Below are 17,882 nucleotides of genomic sequence, written 5' to 3' on the forward strand. Positions count from 1 at the left end.
TTGTCGCTATTGCTATTATAATAGTTATCATTGCTAATTAATAACTCTTGCCAGTTATTTCTTAGCAATAATTTTAGTCCGTCATGTCCATTCCCACTGCTATCAGCCTAGTCAAAGCCCTTGCATGTGACAATAAGGCTATTGCTATAGTCTTCTAATCAGTGCTTGCCTTGGCTTTCACTTTCCTGATTAATTCTACATGGCTTCCCAAATGAGCTTTGGAAAATAGTGCTTTGCATATAGCACCTCTTTTCTTTAAATACCATTATCAAAAAAGTATTTTCAACTCATATCACAATATGGAAAAAGTTTCTAGAAAATTGATAAGAGAAAGACCTATAACCTGATAAAAAAAATGGAAATACAAATTCCAAAAAGGTAAGACAAATAAGATACCTCACTTATTATAAAAGAAAGGCAAATTAAAATTGCACAAAATCCATCTTTTATTTCTCAGGTTGAAAATTCAAAAGTTTAACACCTTCTAGCCAGGATGATGGAAAACAGCCATTTTCTTATATTGCTGGAGGCATATAAATAGGTACATACAATCCCTATAAAAGGCAATTTGGCATTATTTATCAAAGTTACAAAAGCATATACCCTTTGAGCAACTATACCTCTGGAAATTTATCTTACGGATATATTTGCACATGCAAATGATGTATGTGCAAGACTATTTGTTGCATTATGTGTTCACAAGAGGAAAGGACTGGAAACAACCTAAATGTCCATCAGTAGAGTATTGAGGGAAAAAATTATTGTACATCTCTGCAAAGGAATACCATGGAAAAAAAGAAAGAAGAAGTCCTCTTTGTAATACTATGGGAAAATCTCAAAGATATATTAAGTGTTAAAAAGCAAGATGTAACTGGGGAAACCCCAGCTACTGTGCCAAACATTAGGGACACCCAAATCAATAGTCTAAGCCCTTGATCTTGAGGCTTTCTCTGGTGAGGCTTATGTATTTAGTGGAGAAGCTTAGTCTACCTGTAGGTATGCCAATGAGTCACCTCTAGAGGACCTCTTTTGTTGCTTAGATGTGGCCTTTCCCTCTCTAAGCCCAACACTGCAAGTGAAACCATTGCCCTCTCCCGTAGATGGGACATGACATCCAGAGATGAAAGTCTACCTGGTGGTGTGGGAGATGACCCCCAGGAATGATCCTGGTCCTTGCACCATGGGATTGACAATGCTATCCTTATCAAAAAGGAAAAAAGAGGTATAACATATAAGGTATCAGTGGCTGAGAGAGTTCAAGTAGTCGAGAGGCTACACTGGAGGTCACTTTTACATATGCTTCAGTTAGACATTGCTACCTATCATAACTTTCCAAACCCCAACCAAAACCATCCTGCCAATCCTAAAGAATACCTAGGGCATTACTTAAAATTCTACAAAGGTTCCATGTACTAGGGTAACTTTCCAGAAGCCTACAATCTCCAGATGGGTCCCTGGACCAGATAAGTCCTGAAATGCAGAGGGGCCAGGTCTTCCAGAACATCAACTAGTTCCATCCCCCATCCTATATTATTGACAGCCCCTTCCAACATGAACAGGTTAGAATGGGCATAGCCCAGATACCCCTAAAGAATGGGAGAAATATCAAAGTTAATGGTGGACTTATACAGAGAAGTTCGGGTTTAACAAATGAGTATGAGTGCTGAATCATTATACTGATATTTCTTTTAGCCTCCAGTACTTTAGAGCAGCTAGAAATGAAAACCTAAAACTGTGGAATTGTAACACATACCAAACACTGAAATCTGTTCTAGAACTAATTGTCATGATGTGCTTTGAAATTTATTGCTTTTATATATATGTTATTTAAAGAGAAGGAGTATAATAGAGAAGATAGGATTTACAAATGGCTATGACTGCTGAATCATTGCATTGATATTTCTGTTTGTCATTATATTGATATTTCTGTTGGTCTCCAGTGTCTTGGAGTAGCTAGAAGAAAAAAACAAAAAATCGTGGAACTGTACCCCATACCAAACTTTAAAATCTGTTCTATATCTACTTGTTAAAATGTACTTGCAAATTTATTGCTTTTTTTGTATATATGTTAATTTTCACAATAAAAAAACATTAAAAAAAAGCAAAGTGTAAAATAATGGATATGGTAGTTTACTTTTGGTTTAGGGGTGGGGGATAGAATATATATACTCACATGGAAAGAAACTCTGGTAGGTTTACTATCTATATATACACATGCGGCATATAAATGTATATACATAATACATATATATACACACATGTATATATAATTTGTGACTCCTGTGAATATTAGCTAATCAAAAATTATATTTAAAATACTGCCATTACTCATCCATTAACATATTAAGTACCTGTTATGGCTCCTCCAACACCTTGATTTCAGAGTTCTAGTTTCCTATGAGAAAATAAATTTCTGCTGTTTTAAGCCACAATATCTGTGGTCCTTTGTTATGACAGCTCTAGAAAACTAATTCTGCATGCTAAACACTTTCACATACATTTTTCCTTGACTCCTCACAGTAACCCTATAAGAAAATTGAGGGACCGGGAGGATGAGTGACTTTCCAAAGGTCACTCTGGGTATAAGGGGTGGAGTCAGAATTGAGTTGTCTTCTGGTCTGGCTTTATTGCAACATCCCAATGATGCTCCACACAGTAGAGACTCTACAGATAGTAGGTGCTCAAGGAATTTTGGGGAAAAAAAAAGGAAAATTTATCACTGTTCTCAGTGACACTTCAGAGCAGAGGAAAATCCATGCATGCATTTCAAATCCTGCAGTTTAATTTAGGTGGTCTGATATTCACTACACTAAACACTTGGGGAAAAATCAAACACAAAGAAAAGATGTGTGCCTCTAATTTGATAGGGAGGATAGAGACGAACTCACAAAAACAAATGCATAGAAGCTCATTCTCAAGGGTGCTGCACTTAAAATCTTACAGACCTACCAATAGCATCTCCACCAGTTCTTCCTCGTACTTGATGTCAGTGTATCAGTGTCTCCGTGGCTGAAGTGGTTTGGTGTAGGACCTTGCCAAAAGTCTCACCCTGCTACTGTCTCCTAGGGCACTGATGCTCAGCCTGGGATGCTTAAAGAAGGGCGAGTGTGGCTGGGGAGAGGAGAATGAAAATGATATAAAATATGCCTAACCTGGCATTTTTATTAGACTAAAACATACATGCAGGACAGTGCACAAATCAATCAATTTTTATGAAATAACACATCCATGTAATCAGCACCTAAATCAAGAAACAGGATATTACCAGCATGCAGAAGCCCTGTCTGTACTTCCTCTTGGTTATAATTCACCCCTCAAGATAACCACTGTTTTCATCTTTAACTCCACGTTTTGACAGTTTTTGAAGTTTACATAAATGTAGTCATATAGTATGTACTCATTTGTGCCCAGCTTCTTTCACTCAACATCACATTCATGAAATTCATCCATTTTGTTGAGTCTAGAATGTCGTTCATTCATTCTTATTACTGCATAGTCTTCCATTGTATGGATACAGCACAGTTTATCTGCTCTATGGATGGTGGACATTTGAGTTGTTTTCTTTTGACTATTATAAAGAGAGATACTATGAACATTTAAGAACATGCATTGCACCTACAAATATTGCTGGGTCAAAGGATACATGCTGATTTAGCTTCAGTAGTTAAGGCCAAACGGGTTCCTAAAGTAGTTACACAAAGTTCACCTTAACTAGCAGTATTGCCAGCCCTTTGAATTTTAGCCATTATGGTGGGCATAAAATTAGATCACATTGTGATTTCTGGGAGCTGGGGGGTGAGGTGGGGGGGTGGGTAGAGGGGGGATGCATTGTCCGAGAATCAAACCTGGATCTCCAGCACGGAAGGTGAGCATTCTGCTACTGAACCAGTCACATTGTGATTTTAAGTTGCATTTCTGTGATAAAAACATTGAGAATATTTTCAAATGTTTATTGACTTTTTTGAGAAGTGCCTGTTGAAATATTTTGCCTATTTTCAACTGGATTTTCTGTTTTTTAAATTGCTGATTTATATGTTTTCTTTATATATTCTGGGTACAGGGCCTTTTCCTGATATATGTATTGTAAGTATCTTCTCATTCATGGTTTCCTTTTTTCACTAAGGGTGTTCTTTTTTATTTTTTTTTATTTTTTAAGAACAAGAGTTCTCAATTTTAATGCTGTTCAATGTTCAAGATTTTAAAATAGTTAGTACTATTTGAGTTTAATAAGTCTTTACCATACCCAAAGATCATGGTATTCTCCAACATTTTTTTTTGAATAGTTTTATTGTTTACCTTTCACATTTAGATCTAAATTTGAACTTGAATTTTTGGCATGATGTTAGATAGGAGTAAACATATATTTTTTTCTCCTCCATATGGATATTCGGTTGATCCAGCATCATTTACTGAGAAAGACAAACCATCTTTCCCCACTGCACTCCTGAGCACCTTCGATATAAATCAAGTCACCAGTGATTGTAGCTGTTTCTGGACTCTCTATTCCATTAGTTAGTTTGTCTATCCTTGCTGCCAATGACTATTTTTTGTAGCTGTAGAACCCGTCTTGATATCTGATAGTGTTAGTCCTCCAGTTTGCTCCAATTTTTCACCCCCCACCCCAAACGATCTAATACCGAAGTTTGCTTTAAATATGCCTGGGTGGGTGTGATTGATTTTTCTTGGTCATTTGTGGTTACCTGGGTCTTTGTTCCACCAAAGCCCTTTGAACTGAAAGCCAGTCAGGTGTCTGCCGACGAGCAAGGTACAGCAGCTGGGTAATTAATGTAGGGAAGGGGGAGGGATGGATGAGGCGGACTTGTTTCTCAAGAGGGGCACAGTGAGCAAGTGGTTCGATATACAGTTGAGGACCAGCTTCTTGGGGAGGTAGGACAGTCAAACTCTAAAGTCCGGGCAGAAGAGGGCACGGCAAGGTCACTGAATGTAAATGTCGCGGGGGGTTCTAAAAAGCCGCGCGAATCGGCTCCTCGGGGTGGGGCCGCCAAGCCTCAAATCACCAGTGGAGGGCCGGCGTGCGCATCACCCGCTCAGAGCCGCTGCTGCAGCTGCTCAGGCCGGAGTGGGAGCCGCAGCTGCAGCCGCCAGGCGCACGGGCGAGCCGCCGGCGGGCTTCTCGGCGGGCACGCGCGGCGGACCATGAGCGGCCCCTGCCCTCCGGCAGCCGCGGCACAGGGGACGCGGGCTCGGCCACGCAGCGCCTCGGGTTCCCAGGCGTAGAGCCCGGGCGCCTAGCGCCGCTTCGGGAGGTGAGTTTCCGCCACTCTCAGCTTGTGTACCCCGCTTCCCCCCGGAGTGTTGCTCCTCCCAAGGAGTCTCGGCCTCCCCTCACTCCCAGTGGAGGCGAGCTGAAAAGTTTGTTGGACAAAGTTGGGCTGTGGGGAGGGGCCGGTGCTCCCCCCACCCCCTCCTTCAGCAGAGTTGGCATTTGGGGCGGGGGTGGCTGAAGTGGAGATGAGGTGTGAACCCTCGGAGCCTCGGAACAGGCTCGGACTCCCGGGGAGTGCCCCGCCGCGGGAGGCGCTCAGCGATTAGCGCCGAGCATCCCTGCTCGTTTGCTCTCGAGCGGCGGCTTCTCTAGCGCTGCCCTCCACACCCGCTGCGGGCCCCGGCCGCTCCTGTCCTTCTCTGCCCAGAGCCCGGCGGGGCCCGGGCTAGGGGGCGCCGCGGCCAAAAGAGCTTCGCCGGAAGCCCGGGGCTTGGAGGAGGCGAGCTTCTCAACTAATCTCTGGGAAAGTTTGCAAAGAAAGCCAAGGGGCCTGCCCTGTAACTGTTAACAACACCCCCTCCCTCTCTCCCTTTGTTGAGAAAGAATGAATAGTTGGTTTGTGTCGCTCCCTCGGCGTTGGGGAGGAGAGAGGAAGGGAGGGACGGTGGGCGCGACAGGAAGGAGTTTCCGACTTCAGCCCATCTTTCCTTACTAATTTACGCTGGCTGCCTCTTTAAACAGTTTGATCAGGTGTAGACAGTCGTCGGGGAGGAGGTTGCGTGCGCTCTGGAGCAGCTGGCGAGGCGGCGTTCTCCTCGGGCGGTGTGTTGTGGTTGGGAACGAGGCGGGCGTGGGGGGTGAAGAACTCGCTCTGGTTTGGCGTGAACTTGCTTGAAGCGAGGTGCCACAGGGAAAGAAAGGCCGCGGTAACTAACCTTGTGTTGGCTTCCGCCTAAACCCATCAGCTGAAACGGAAAGCAGAGACGGGCCTTCAGGGAGTCTTTTAAACCTTGAGTCTTATCTCCCAAGGCTACCCAGATCTCTTCAAGGAAAGTACTAGGCTGAGGGATGGGCACTCTGAGAGCCGTTACACCCCCTTCGTGATGCCAGGAATTGTGGCGAGGTCCTGGAGGGTCGGGGAGGCCGCCGTGCTAGGGGCCGGGCTCAGGAAAATGCGGGTTCGGAGAGAAAGGCGCTGCGCCATTAATAACGGGGAAGCTACAGGCAAAGTGATTGTATGTGGGGGTGCAAGGGGGCGTGACGAGTTTAGTAACGTAAGCAGCTTGCCATGCCAAGGCTCCTTCACCGTGCTGAAACTAACTCTGTATTAAACTCCTGCTGAAAAGCCTGGCGTTTCCAGGATGACTAAGGAAAATCTCATTCTCCTGTTCATAAAGAAAGTACTGGTTGTTGAATGGATGCTAATTTTAAGAAACTTGTGTAGATCCTCTGCTTTGTTTTTGGAAATACAATCCATGGAGGAATTATTCATACTTTAATCATTTGGCTAGACTTCATAAGATTACTTCAGAAAATAAAGGAATACTCTTAATTCCTAAACTCAAGCATAACTTTATTCTAAGCAAGCTTTAAATGTGCAGTTGTTGGGTTTCCTCTCCTGGTCTGATTCTACAGAGAAGATATAAAGCTACAGATCCAAATAGTAAATTCTCTGCTCTAGAGCAGCGAGGCATATTTATGGAGTTTAAAATATGAGCGTTCTAAAGTCTACATCAGATAACCATCCATGAGTTTTCCTTGAAAATAATCTCATTTCGAAGAGAAAAATCCAAACAAGTAGGCTGCTTGTTACTATGTCCACTTGCGTGTGATTCAGTTGGAGGCATCCTTATAAAGCAAGGGAGCTGGGCTGTTCACGTGCATTTTATAGCCCAGCTGCTCAGCAGGGCCAGAGAGGCAGCACATGTATTGGAAGTTTATCAGGCTCTCTCTTGTCCCTGATGAGATGTCAGCTCTTTGAAGGTTCAAATGGGTCTCATATTTCCCCATCAAGATGTAGAATCTTTGACCTTTGCATATATTTCAAGATCTGGCAGGATGGAGGCAGGGCACTGTTTCTGTGTCCCTGCACAGTATAGAGACGTGAAGTCAGATGGCAAAGTCTCTCACCTGGGCATTTCTTTTAAAGACAGTGCAGGGGCTCCCTTGGTGAGCCTATGCACATGTGTCTCGGTCAGTGTCCATGTCCTGCTTGGCTTGGAGTGTTTTATGATTATTGTCCTAGGTTAAAATGTTTCCCTCCTTGCTTCTTTTGTGAACTGCCGCCTTAATAGAAATGTGTACTGTGATGAGGGAGACAGACATAGTCCCTACCCTGCTTAAAGACCTACTGTTTACTGAGTGCTTGCTGTATGCCAGGGGCCCTACGTAAACGATCACATCTTATTTTCACAACTCCATGACATAGATATTGTTAACCCATTTCTACAAATGAGAAAACTGTCTGAGAGGTTGAATATCTTATCTAGGGCCTACAGGTAGTAAGTGTCAGGGTAGGGATTTGACCTGGTAATTGTCTGACTCCAAAATCTAGGATCTGAGTCGTAGAGTGTTTGATTTAAAAAATAAAAAAATCAGGGCCACGGTGGCTCAGCAGGCAAGAATGTTGCCTGCCATGCCAGAGGACCCGGGTTCGTTTCCTGGTGCCTGCCCAAGTAAAAAAATAAATAAATAAAATAAAAAAATCATCTCATAGGTACATGATAATTAGGGATATCTAGGCACAAATATCTTCATGTGGAGGAAAACAAGGGGAGTAAGGGACAGGATACCTGGATTTAGTCTCTCTTGTGCCATTCCAACAGCTTATTCCCATCTTGCATTCGCTGGATCTCCTGCCTAGAATGCACTTCAGATCTGTTCTTGGCTGGTCTCATGTCAAGGGTTACCTGTTCAGAGAGGCCTTCCCAGACAACCCCAATCTAAAATAGCCCTCTACTCCAAACCAGTATGTTTGATAATTTCATCCTGCTTTATGTTCTTTAGGGCACCTATGACTCAGATAGTAACTGGTTTGCATGTTTTTTGTGTTGGTTGGACTCCCCTATAAAAGTATAAGCTCTATGAGGGCAGGACCTTGTTTATTATGACCTTGGCCCTGGTACATTGCAAACCTTCAGAGACCGTATATTGACTGAATGAACATTTATTTCTTTATCTGAAAAAAGAGAAAGGACTTGGTTCTTTGAGATCTCATCTAGATATAATACTTTTAGGTTCTGCTTAGTGGTCAAATGAGGTAAGTGCCCTCACTGCCAAAATAGAAAATATTTACTGTGAACCTAGATTCCAGCTACACACAATGTATTTGCATCCCTTGGATTTCGCTCATATTCTTGGAGTCTGGGGAAAAAAGAAAAGAAAAGAAAGGTAGAACAGGAAATAGAGTGGTCCAAAATGTTGCAAATGAATTTTTTCTCCCTGGAGTCACACCTCTTCCTTCATCCCCTGTCCCACTTTTTTTGTTTTGTTTTGTTTTTTTGTTTTTTGATGTTATATCTCTGGCCTGGGCCAACCTATCTGTTTTGGTTTGCTAAAGCTGTCAGAATGCAATATACCAGAAATGGAACAGCTTTTAAAAAGGGAATTTTTTGGAGGCCGGTCTGACCGTCCTTCAGCAAGGGGTCTACCACCCTGTTCTACCTGGCAACCCTCACTGGGGTCTCTGCCTGGGCATTGCAACCACAATGTGTCCCAGGAATTTGTCATTAGAGTGCATTGAGCAAAAGCATCCATGGCCTTTGGTAATAATTTGGCAACTATGGTAGGGTGAATGCCTAAGGCTCAGAAGCCCCAGCAGAGGAGCACTCCAGAGACTTTGGCGCCATAAAAAGCTTCAAGGAGAGAAACCATTTCTGGTTCCATGTCTGGACATCTGACTAGGATGAAAACTTGACCTAGAAATGAAGTTTCCTGTGGGCAGCCTAAGGATTTAGGGAAGTAAATGCTGTGACTGTGGCTGAAGACTCCCAACAGGTAACTAGAATTTCCCTTGAGATCTACTAGAAGTTTGTCCTTTCCATTCCACCCTCCTAACCACTAAAGAACCTTTCAGTACACAGCATATCTGTAAAAGGTTCTATTGCATTCACTGGGACTGGCTCCAAGCGCAACAGAGCAAGCCACAACCTTTTCAGCCAGCGCTTCCTCAGTTTTTATACTCAAACCCCCATCTTTTTCTTGGATATGGACAATTAAGAACGATGGAGCCACCTCCGCTCTGAGATTGGTCCGTATGGCTGCCTGGCTGGAGCAAGCCACATGCCCGAGGGCCTTCAATTTAGGCTTCCTGCTTTAGAGAGACACACTACTCTCCCTCACCCCCTTTTTACTGCATCGTAATGTCTGCTAAGGTGTTAAAAGACGTATTCTTAATACGAAAGATTTTTAGTGTGCTGTAAGGAATTCCAAAAGGAGAAGTATGAGTAGTTATTTTGTAAGACTCTAGGATTGGAGTCAGACATCCCTTACTCTCAGACAACACTGATGGTCTTAATCGTTTGCCTGTGTTGCTTGTTGTTGATTAATTCACAAGTATTGTTGAAGCCTGTGAGTCAAAGGAAGCAAGAAAGTGACCTAGAGAGACTGGGGTTTTGTTTGTGCTTTTCTCACTGCATGTTGGAAGTATAGGAATCCTCAGGATACATTTGTTTTTGAAGAGTCAACTTTAATTATACATTTGGGACATAAAAAGCATTAGTTTATATTAAGGCAATAGCAATCCATACTGATAAGAATAAATTATTTAAGAATAAATAAATGGTGGAGAAGAGGAAAAAAAATTATTAAATTGCAAGTTTACAGTTCTAAGACTGTGAAAATGTCCAAATTAAGGCATCAACAAGAGGTTACCTTCACTCAGGAAAGTTGATGCTGTCCAGAACACTCTTTCAGCTGGGAAGGCATGTGATTGGCATCTACTGGTTCTAAACATCTCTGACATCTGCTAGCTTTCTCTCATTTCATAAGGCTTCCCTGGGGACGTTATCTTTCTTTAACTCCAAAGGTCTCTGTCTGTGTGGGCTCTGAAGCTTCTTCCAAAATAGTTCCCTTTTAAAGAGCTCCAGTAAGCGACCCCACCTTGAATGGGTAGGGACACATCTCCATGGTAACCACCTAATCAAAAGATCTCACCCATGATTGGTGGGTCAAATCTCCATGAAAAAAACTTAATCAAAAGAACCCACCCAGGGCAGGCCACGGTGGCTCAGCAGGCAGAGTTCTTGCCTGCCATGCTACAGACCCGGGTTCGATTCCTGGTGCCTGCCCATGTAAAAAAAAAAAAAAAAAAAATTATCCCACCCAGCAATACTGAATCAGGGTTAAAAAACATGGCTTTTCTGGAGTATACAACAGTTTCAAACCGGCATACTATCCCACATTGGACTGAGTCAAGCTTGATGTAGGGCCCAGGCTTAAGCCTGTCTTTCCAAATTGCTAGATAAAGTATCAGGTTCTATTTTAATAGGGAAGAAGGGGCAGCTTGTGGAGGCAGGAGACTCAATTCCAGTTTGTCTGCAGCTGAGAACTGTCTAGAAGCTTCAACTTGGTTGATCTCCTCCCTCCAATTATTAAACTTCATAGCACATCCTTTGGGTCAGCATCCCTTCCTTAAGGCAGCCTTTTCCTGCTGTAGATTAACCTAGACCCCAGTCCCCACTCCATGTGTTCTCATAGTGCTAGGAACCACCAACTTATTGTCTACTTCCTCAATAGAATATTAACTTCATGAGGGCAGAGACCACTGTCTTGTTTGCCACTGGCTCTAATACCTATCATAGTGCCAGCCACATAGTAAGGCCCTACATAAATGTGTTTTGAAAGAAGAATGAATGATTGCTTTTGTTGATTGAATCTTTCCTCCTCATCACTATTCGACTTTGTTACTCAAATGAATTGAATTTAAGTTGCTCTGTACCAGAAAGACTCTAACGCAGTGGTTCTCAACCCTGGTTCCACATTGGACAGTTTGGGGGAGCTTTAAAATGACTGATGTCTGGGTCCTACCCACAGAGATTCTGATTTCTTTGGATAGGGTTGCAAGCTGGGTGACAGGATTTAAAAAGCTTCCCAGAAGATTCTGGGAAATAGATTTGATCAATAATGTGCCGCCAGGTTGAGAACTGCTGCTTTAAGTTTGCAGAACTCTTTCTTTTGTTTGGTCCTTATCAGCCTGAAGCAGCCACTGGTGAAAGAGAGCTGGGATATAATTCATGTTATGTCCTATGGTTCCTGACAGTTTAAAAGGTACTTTCACATCTGTTATTTGATCCTGATAATAACAAGTTAATGGATTTGCTTTCTGGTTTAAATATTCCCTTAATGTTGACAATTCTTAAAAATCTATATCCTGTCCTTGTTCTTCAGTGCACAAACCAATATCTGACATCCTCCTAGACCGTCCATCCCACTGGTAGTTCAGGAGCTCTGGTGGAGAGCTTCTTGTCCCCTTCTTAAACTATTTAGCATGTTACACCATAGCATCATCTTCCCTTGGCTAGGGCCTCTTGCCTTCCAGTTAGAGGCCTCGAACTCCCCTGTCTCCATTTTGTCCCTCCTTTCCCTTCCCTCGGCCATTGCTGGGTCGTTGCCCTCAGTTTGCGCAGCCTCCCTACCTCCCCACCTCTTCCTTCCCACCTACACCCAGTAGAGTTGCCTCCGTTATCTTGCTGGGTGAGGACTGATTTTGTCCCTGCCTCCCAGTTCGTCCCTAGCACTAACAGACACTTGTCAGGACATTCAAGATTCTTTGTAGTCTAGTCTTTAACTGTGCTTCTTCCAGGAGACCTCTCCACTTCAGATATATCACATGACTCAAGGTTGCTGGGCCCATGGGGCACTCCTGTGCCTTCATGCATCTGCCGTTATATCATCCTCTTGGAAGATGTCCCCTACAATTTTCAACCTTTCAAAATGCTTAGTCTCTAGTCTTGCCCTCTCTAAGGACCCCCCTGGAGTTTTTCTGTCACAATTCTTTGTTCTTCCTTCCAGCATGTTAAGGGTCTCTCAGTTTGAGTTAATGTATTCATTCTTCTCTTAAGATTAATAGTTGGGGGTTGGGGCTTAGGCATCTTTGAATCTCTGAGTACCTTATATGTAGTAGGCACTTAAACGTTTGGTGAATTGGAGATAGGAAGAGCAGGTATTAACATCCCTGGTTATCAGAGAATAGACTGAGTTGTGGGTAACTTGCTGAAGGGCATCCTAGATGACTGTGGACTGTTGAAGACACTGGAGCCAGGGGAACTTTTGCCCGTCATACTAGCCTGGAAATAGATTTGATCAATAATGTGACCTTTTGCATACAAAGAGGTTCAGGGGGTTGCTCCAGGCCTCCCCACAAGGTTCTCTGAAATGATCCAGGCTTGTCTGAAGAACATGGGTACTGCTAGCATAAACAGTCGAGTTGTGTGTGTGTGTGTGTGTGTGTGTGTGTGTCCATCCAGGGTGGGGAATCTGTAGGCTCATGTCACTGGTGGTCAGGCACGGAGGGCTAAGGCATTGGGTTTCTTTTTCAGTAGTGATGGTTAATGTTGAGCAAGTGCTGACAGCGTGCCTGGTACTGGCCAGGACCAGGAGGGGCCTGCATGGGGTCTTAGAGCCACAGACCTATTGCTCTGCACCCGCTATGAGCCAGGCCTTCTGTGTGCTCCCAGTTAGACATGGAGCAGACACTCCCCAGAATTACCAGGTTTGGCACAGAGCTGAAGACAGGGTTAGGATTATATGCCTTGAGTGAAGAGTCTTGGTCCACCCAGTCCCAGCCCTTCATTAAAGATCTTCCCTGATTAATGCAAGGAAAAGGGTCGTCTGTGAGCAATGGGGGCTGCAGTGCTTGAGAAATGTTCTTAGAGCAAATGCATGTTCTCACCAGCCTTGGGATAGGTTAGTGTGTGGGGCTCAGCCCTGCTGCTGTGTTGTTTGACACCAAGGTTGGTATGATATAGATTCTAGATCCTTATTTCTCCAGAGCCTAGCTCTAATAATAATTCAGGCTCGTGTTTTTTTTCCTCTGTATGTTGTCTTAAAAAAAAGTCATATTAATTTGGCTTAGGTAAAAAGCATAGCTTGTTTTGGGGAGCAGGGGGAGGCTTGACTCAGCTCAAGGTGAACACTTCTGCTAGTGGCTTTGTTGGAAACAGCTGTTGGGGCTTCTTTTGCACATGACCTCATGTGCCATTTTCCTTTTTCTTTCCATGCTTCTCTTCCCTTCCTCCTCTTTGTTTTCGCTTTTCTAATTCCTCTTCCATGATTGTACAAATGCCCGTGGACATTGCTTAACCCTGCTGGTAGCAGGCAGATTTTTGAGCCCTCTAGGGGACAATGTATTTGGAAATCCACCCCCAGTGGCTTTCCTCTACAGCTGAGCCCACTGATGTATAGAGGGGTGGCCCACCTCCTGACCCCTGACCCCAGCCATCTGCATTAATTAGAGTACATTGATTTATTTAGAAGCACCAGGCCTTCATCAGAAAAATTCTGTCCCATCCCTCTGAGTAGCACTACTGCAGGGCTGGTCTGGCATCGAAGTTGTTCTAGCAACTAAAGAATTCCAGTAATCTTCGCCTGCTCTTATCATTTGTAGGGTGGTGGAAATATGTGAACTAATTGTCTAACATATTTATAACGTGTCCTTCTAGTCTATTTATCATTGAAATCTTGAAATCTTCTTGTTAAATATTTTTTCACTGGTTTGTGCTTTCCTGTCAACTTCAGTTGTCTGAAATAATAAAGTGGCTCATGTGCTTCTCTACTAACTCTGAACTTTGTTCACCCTTTTCTGTTGGAAAGTCTGCTGCCAACCTAGGAGAATTCCTCTATAGGGTCATAAAAAGAGGGAAATCAAGTTATCTTAGAAATATGGAAGAGTTCCCATTCTTACTAAATTCCACTAGCGATACCGTTAAGTGTTGGTTATCATTTATGAATGTTTTCTTTTGTGAGGAGGACGTCTGGTCTTGTGATTATCCTAGATATATATGCACCTTCACTTTTTTCCCCCATTAGAGTTGAAAAACATGGCTGCAGGAAAATTCGCAAGTCTTCCCAGAAACATGCCGGTGAATCACCAGTTCCCCCTGGCCTCGTCCATGGACCTTCTGAGCAGCAAGTCACCTCTCGTTGAACATCGTACAGATGCCTATCAAAACGTATCTATACATGGCACCCTTCCACGGAAGAAAAAAGGCCCTCCTCCCATAAGGTCCTGTGATAACTTCAGTCACATGGGCACCCTCCCTCACTCCAAATCCCCACGGCAGAACTCGCCTCTGACACGGGATGTCATCCAGGAGAGCCCACTGCAAGACTGGAAAGGCGAAACCTTCACCTTCAGGTAACTTCTTTAATTTCACAAGTGAAAATGATTTGTCTTTTAAAAGCCTTTTTATTACGTAAAATGTCAAACATACACAAAGAAGAGTGAATGGTCTGATTAACCCCTCTGAACTTATCATCCATCTTCAACAGTTTGTTGATTCATGGCCACCTACCTTCCCTCTGGTATTTTTTGAAGCAAATCTCAGACCTGATTTTATTTTATCTGTAAATCCTTTGGCATGTGTCTTTGACAGATATGGTCTCTTATTTTTAAAAAATATAACCATAAAAAGTAAAATATAACTGCAGTACATTATAACACCTAAAAAATTAATTTCTTAATGTCAAATATTTGAGGGTATTTTTAAATCCAATTTCTTATATTAATAAGTCCCTTAAAAGGAAGCATGAGTATGTATATAGTTCCTTTTATGAGATTCTGAGCTACATCCATCCAATTCTATAGAGATGTCAGAATGTCTAGAAATTAGAACTTGAATCTACTTGGATTTAATTATCATTATCATATCAGTATTTATCATCAGGTCAGCCTCAGAATACTCTAGGACAGGAATTGATTTCTCCCACCTATGTGCCAAGGATCTGGGTAAATAAGCCTTATGGTTGTAAATACTTCTTCTGGGTTTGTAATTGGCCTGGCTGTGATTAGTTTCTGCTTGTTGGAACTAGTTAGGGAACTCTACACTCCTTTTTCTGTTGGGGAAGATCAGCAACCTGTGATGCTATCAGACAAAGAATTGGGTGTTTTCTGCTGTTGTATCTCCTGGTTGTGCCTCTTTTTATCCAACCCTGTAGCAAAGAATACCGCCTTGATCCTAGTTCATTTATTTGTTTAGTTCTTTATATTGCATATCTACATTAATTAGAGTACATTCATTTTAAAAGCACCAGATCTGGACCAGGAAAATTCTGCCCCATCCCTCTAAGTATCCTAATGGGAGGGTTGGTCTGACAATGAAAATATTCTTACAACCAAATCATCTCAGTATTCTGCTCTTGCCCTTTTACAGGTTGGTAGGACTATATGAACTAATAGGATATCAATGGAGCATCTGAAGCAGTCTCCTCTTAGAGCTGATATTCTAGTGAGTGACCCAGATAATGAATACAAGTAAAAAATAAGACAATTGCAGATTATAGTAATTATTACAGAGGAAATAGAGTGATACGCTACAGATTTATTGGGGGTGGTGTCTTTTTTGATAGGATGGTCAGGTCTTTGAGGAGATGGTGTTTAAGCTAAGATCTCCATAATGAGAGAAGATAGCCATTAGAAGCACCAGCGGAAAGCTGTTCTAGGCTTAGAGAAAGCAAGTGCAGAGGACCCAAGTTGGAAAAAGTTTGACTTGTTTGAGAAACTAAAATGAAGCTGGAATGGCCTATGGCTGTCTTGTAAGGTGAGAGGAGAATATAATACAGATTTTTGTAGAGTGCTAGGCAGGCAAGAGTTCAGAATTTGTTTTAGTTGTATAATTGCAGTAGTATAAGAAGAAAATTAAGTGGAGGCCCAAATGTATTTTTTATTAATTAACTTATTAATTAAAAAAATTAAGAACAAACAAAAACCTTAGCACATCATTCCATTCTATATATATAATCAGTAATTCTCAATATCATCACATAGTTGCATAATCATCATTTCTTAGAACATTTGCATCGATTCCAAAAAAGAAATAAAAAGACAACAGAAAAAGAAATAAAACGATAACAGAGAAAAAAAACTATTATACATACCGTACCCCTTACCCCTCATTTTCATTTATCACTAGCATTTCAAACTAAATTTATTTTAACATTTGTTCCCCCTATTATTTATTTTTATTCCATTTGTTCTACTCGTCTTTTGACAAGGTAGATGAAAGGAGCACCAGAAACAAGGTTTTCACAATCACGCAGTCATATTGTGAAAGCTCTATCATTATTCAGTCATCATCAAGAAACATAGCTACTGGAATACAGCTCTACATTTTCAGGCAGTTCCCTCCAGCCTCTCCACTACATCTTGAGAGGCCCAAATATTTATTAGTAGAAAGCGTGAAAGAACTTTGAAATGTTCCTGACACTGGACTGAAAGGTTCCCTGCAGTGTCCTAGGGGTTTGAAGGCCTGGAACTTCTCTGTAAAATCTAGGGGGTAACCTCTAAGCTCAAAGAACAAGTGGGCTGCCCATGTCTAAGACAGGTAAATATAGAGGTACACACTTGGGTGGGATCCTGTTATTGCCATACCATTGGCACTTAAAGGGCCAGGATACAGAAGGCAGGAAATCATTGTTCCCCCTGTTTCGGTTTGCCAAAAGCTGCTGGAAGTTATATACCAGAAATGGATTGGCTTTTACAAAAGGGATTTATTAGGTTACAGATTTACAGTTCAAAGTCCATGCAAATGTCCAAACTAAGGCATCAAGAGGATACCTTCTAGGAGGAAAGGCAGCTGGCCTTTCTCTTTTCTGTGGTTCCTCTTTCTCTCTTTTCTGGGGTTCCTCTGTCATTGGGAAGAAACATCATGACATCTACTTGTTCTTCACTTCTGGCTTCTGGTTTCAGAATGGCTGTTTCAGCTCCTGTGGGTCCTTTTTGCTCCTCCCCAGGTCATTTTCTTTTTTAGCTTCTCTAAACTCTCTGGCTCTCTCGAAGGACTCCAGCAAGCAGATTAAGATCCACCTTGAATGGGTGGGGTCGCATCTCCATGGAAACAACTTGATCAAAAGGTCCCACCCAACAAAAACCAGCACAGCCCTTATGAAGGATATGAGGCAGCAAAGAAAAATAACTTTTGACCAATCAGAAATGAGCACAGATGCCAGGCCACGGGATGTGGAATCAGATCCAACTGGCTTATTATGAGCTACATTTTCTTTATTAATTTAAACTCTGTATTGTGCTAGATAGCTACTATGTTCTAGAGATGGACAGTTCACAAAGATGGACAGTTCACAAATTCATTCTCTGAAGTTGAGGTCATGACTGGGTGCCAGTTTACAAAGGGAAACTTGGGAGGGGGCAGATAATGGAGTCACCCTTCCTATCTTGGGAAAGTTCTTGATAAACACCCAAGGTCCAAGCTGTCAATCTGCCAGGAGTTCAAAGCTTTTCAATTTGAAAACTGCCTTGGGCAGTGGTCAGGCCTCTGTAAAAGATCTTATCAAGGGTGGCACAAGTCCTAAGTTTGAAATCTCTGGAAGGCTTAACAAGCACTGCTGCTTTAGGTTTATGATTCAGAACTATATAAATCCAAATTCACATCTTTTTTTCTTAAGATGTTATATTGTTAAAGATGCTTGTATAAATACAAGC

The 17,882-nt window shown here is 42.4% G+C and overlaps 1 protein-coding gene across 5 annotated transcripts in view; it reads left to right on the forward strand.

Annotated features, from left to right (window-relative positions):
* Positions 1-17,882, forward strand: part of BCAR3 (BCAR3 adaptor protein, NSP family member) — a 218,767-nt gene that overhangs the window by 68,297 nt on the left and 132,588 nt on the right. For 2 of the 5 annotated variants that reach the window (XM_077120230.1, XM_077120231.1), the window contains one exon: positions 14,255-14,582. In XM_077120230.1, coding sequence (XP_076976345.1) covers positions 14,266-14,582 — 317 coding nt within the window. In that variant the 5' untranslated portion in view covers positions 14,255-14,265. Of the gene's footprint in view, positions 1-5,140; positions 5,268-5,750; positions 6,050-14,254; positions 14,583-17,882 lie in introns of those variants that run through there. The other 3 variants (XM_077120234.1, XM_077120228.1, XM_077120229.1) reach the window with 3 other exon arrangements.

Source organism: Tamandua tetradactyla, chromosome 11 (genome assembly GCF_023851605.1).
Source record: "Tamandua tetradactyla isolate mTamTet1 chromosome 11, mTamTet1.pri, whole genome shotgun sequence".
Taxonomy (NCBI): domain Eukaryota; kingdom Metazoa; phylum Chordata; class Mammalia; order Pilosa; family Myrmecophagidae; genus Tamandua; species Tamandua tetradactyla.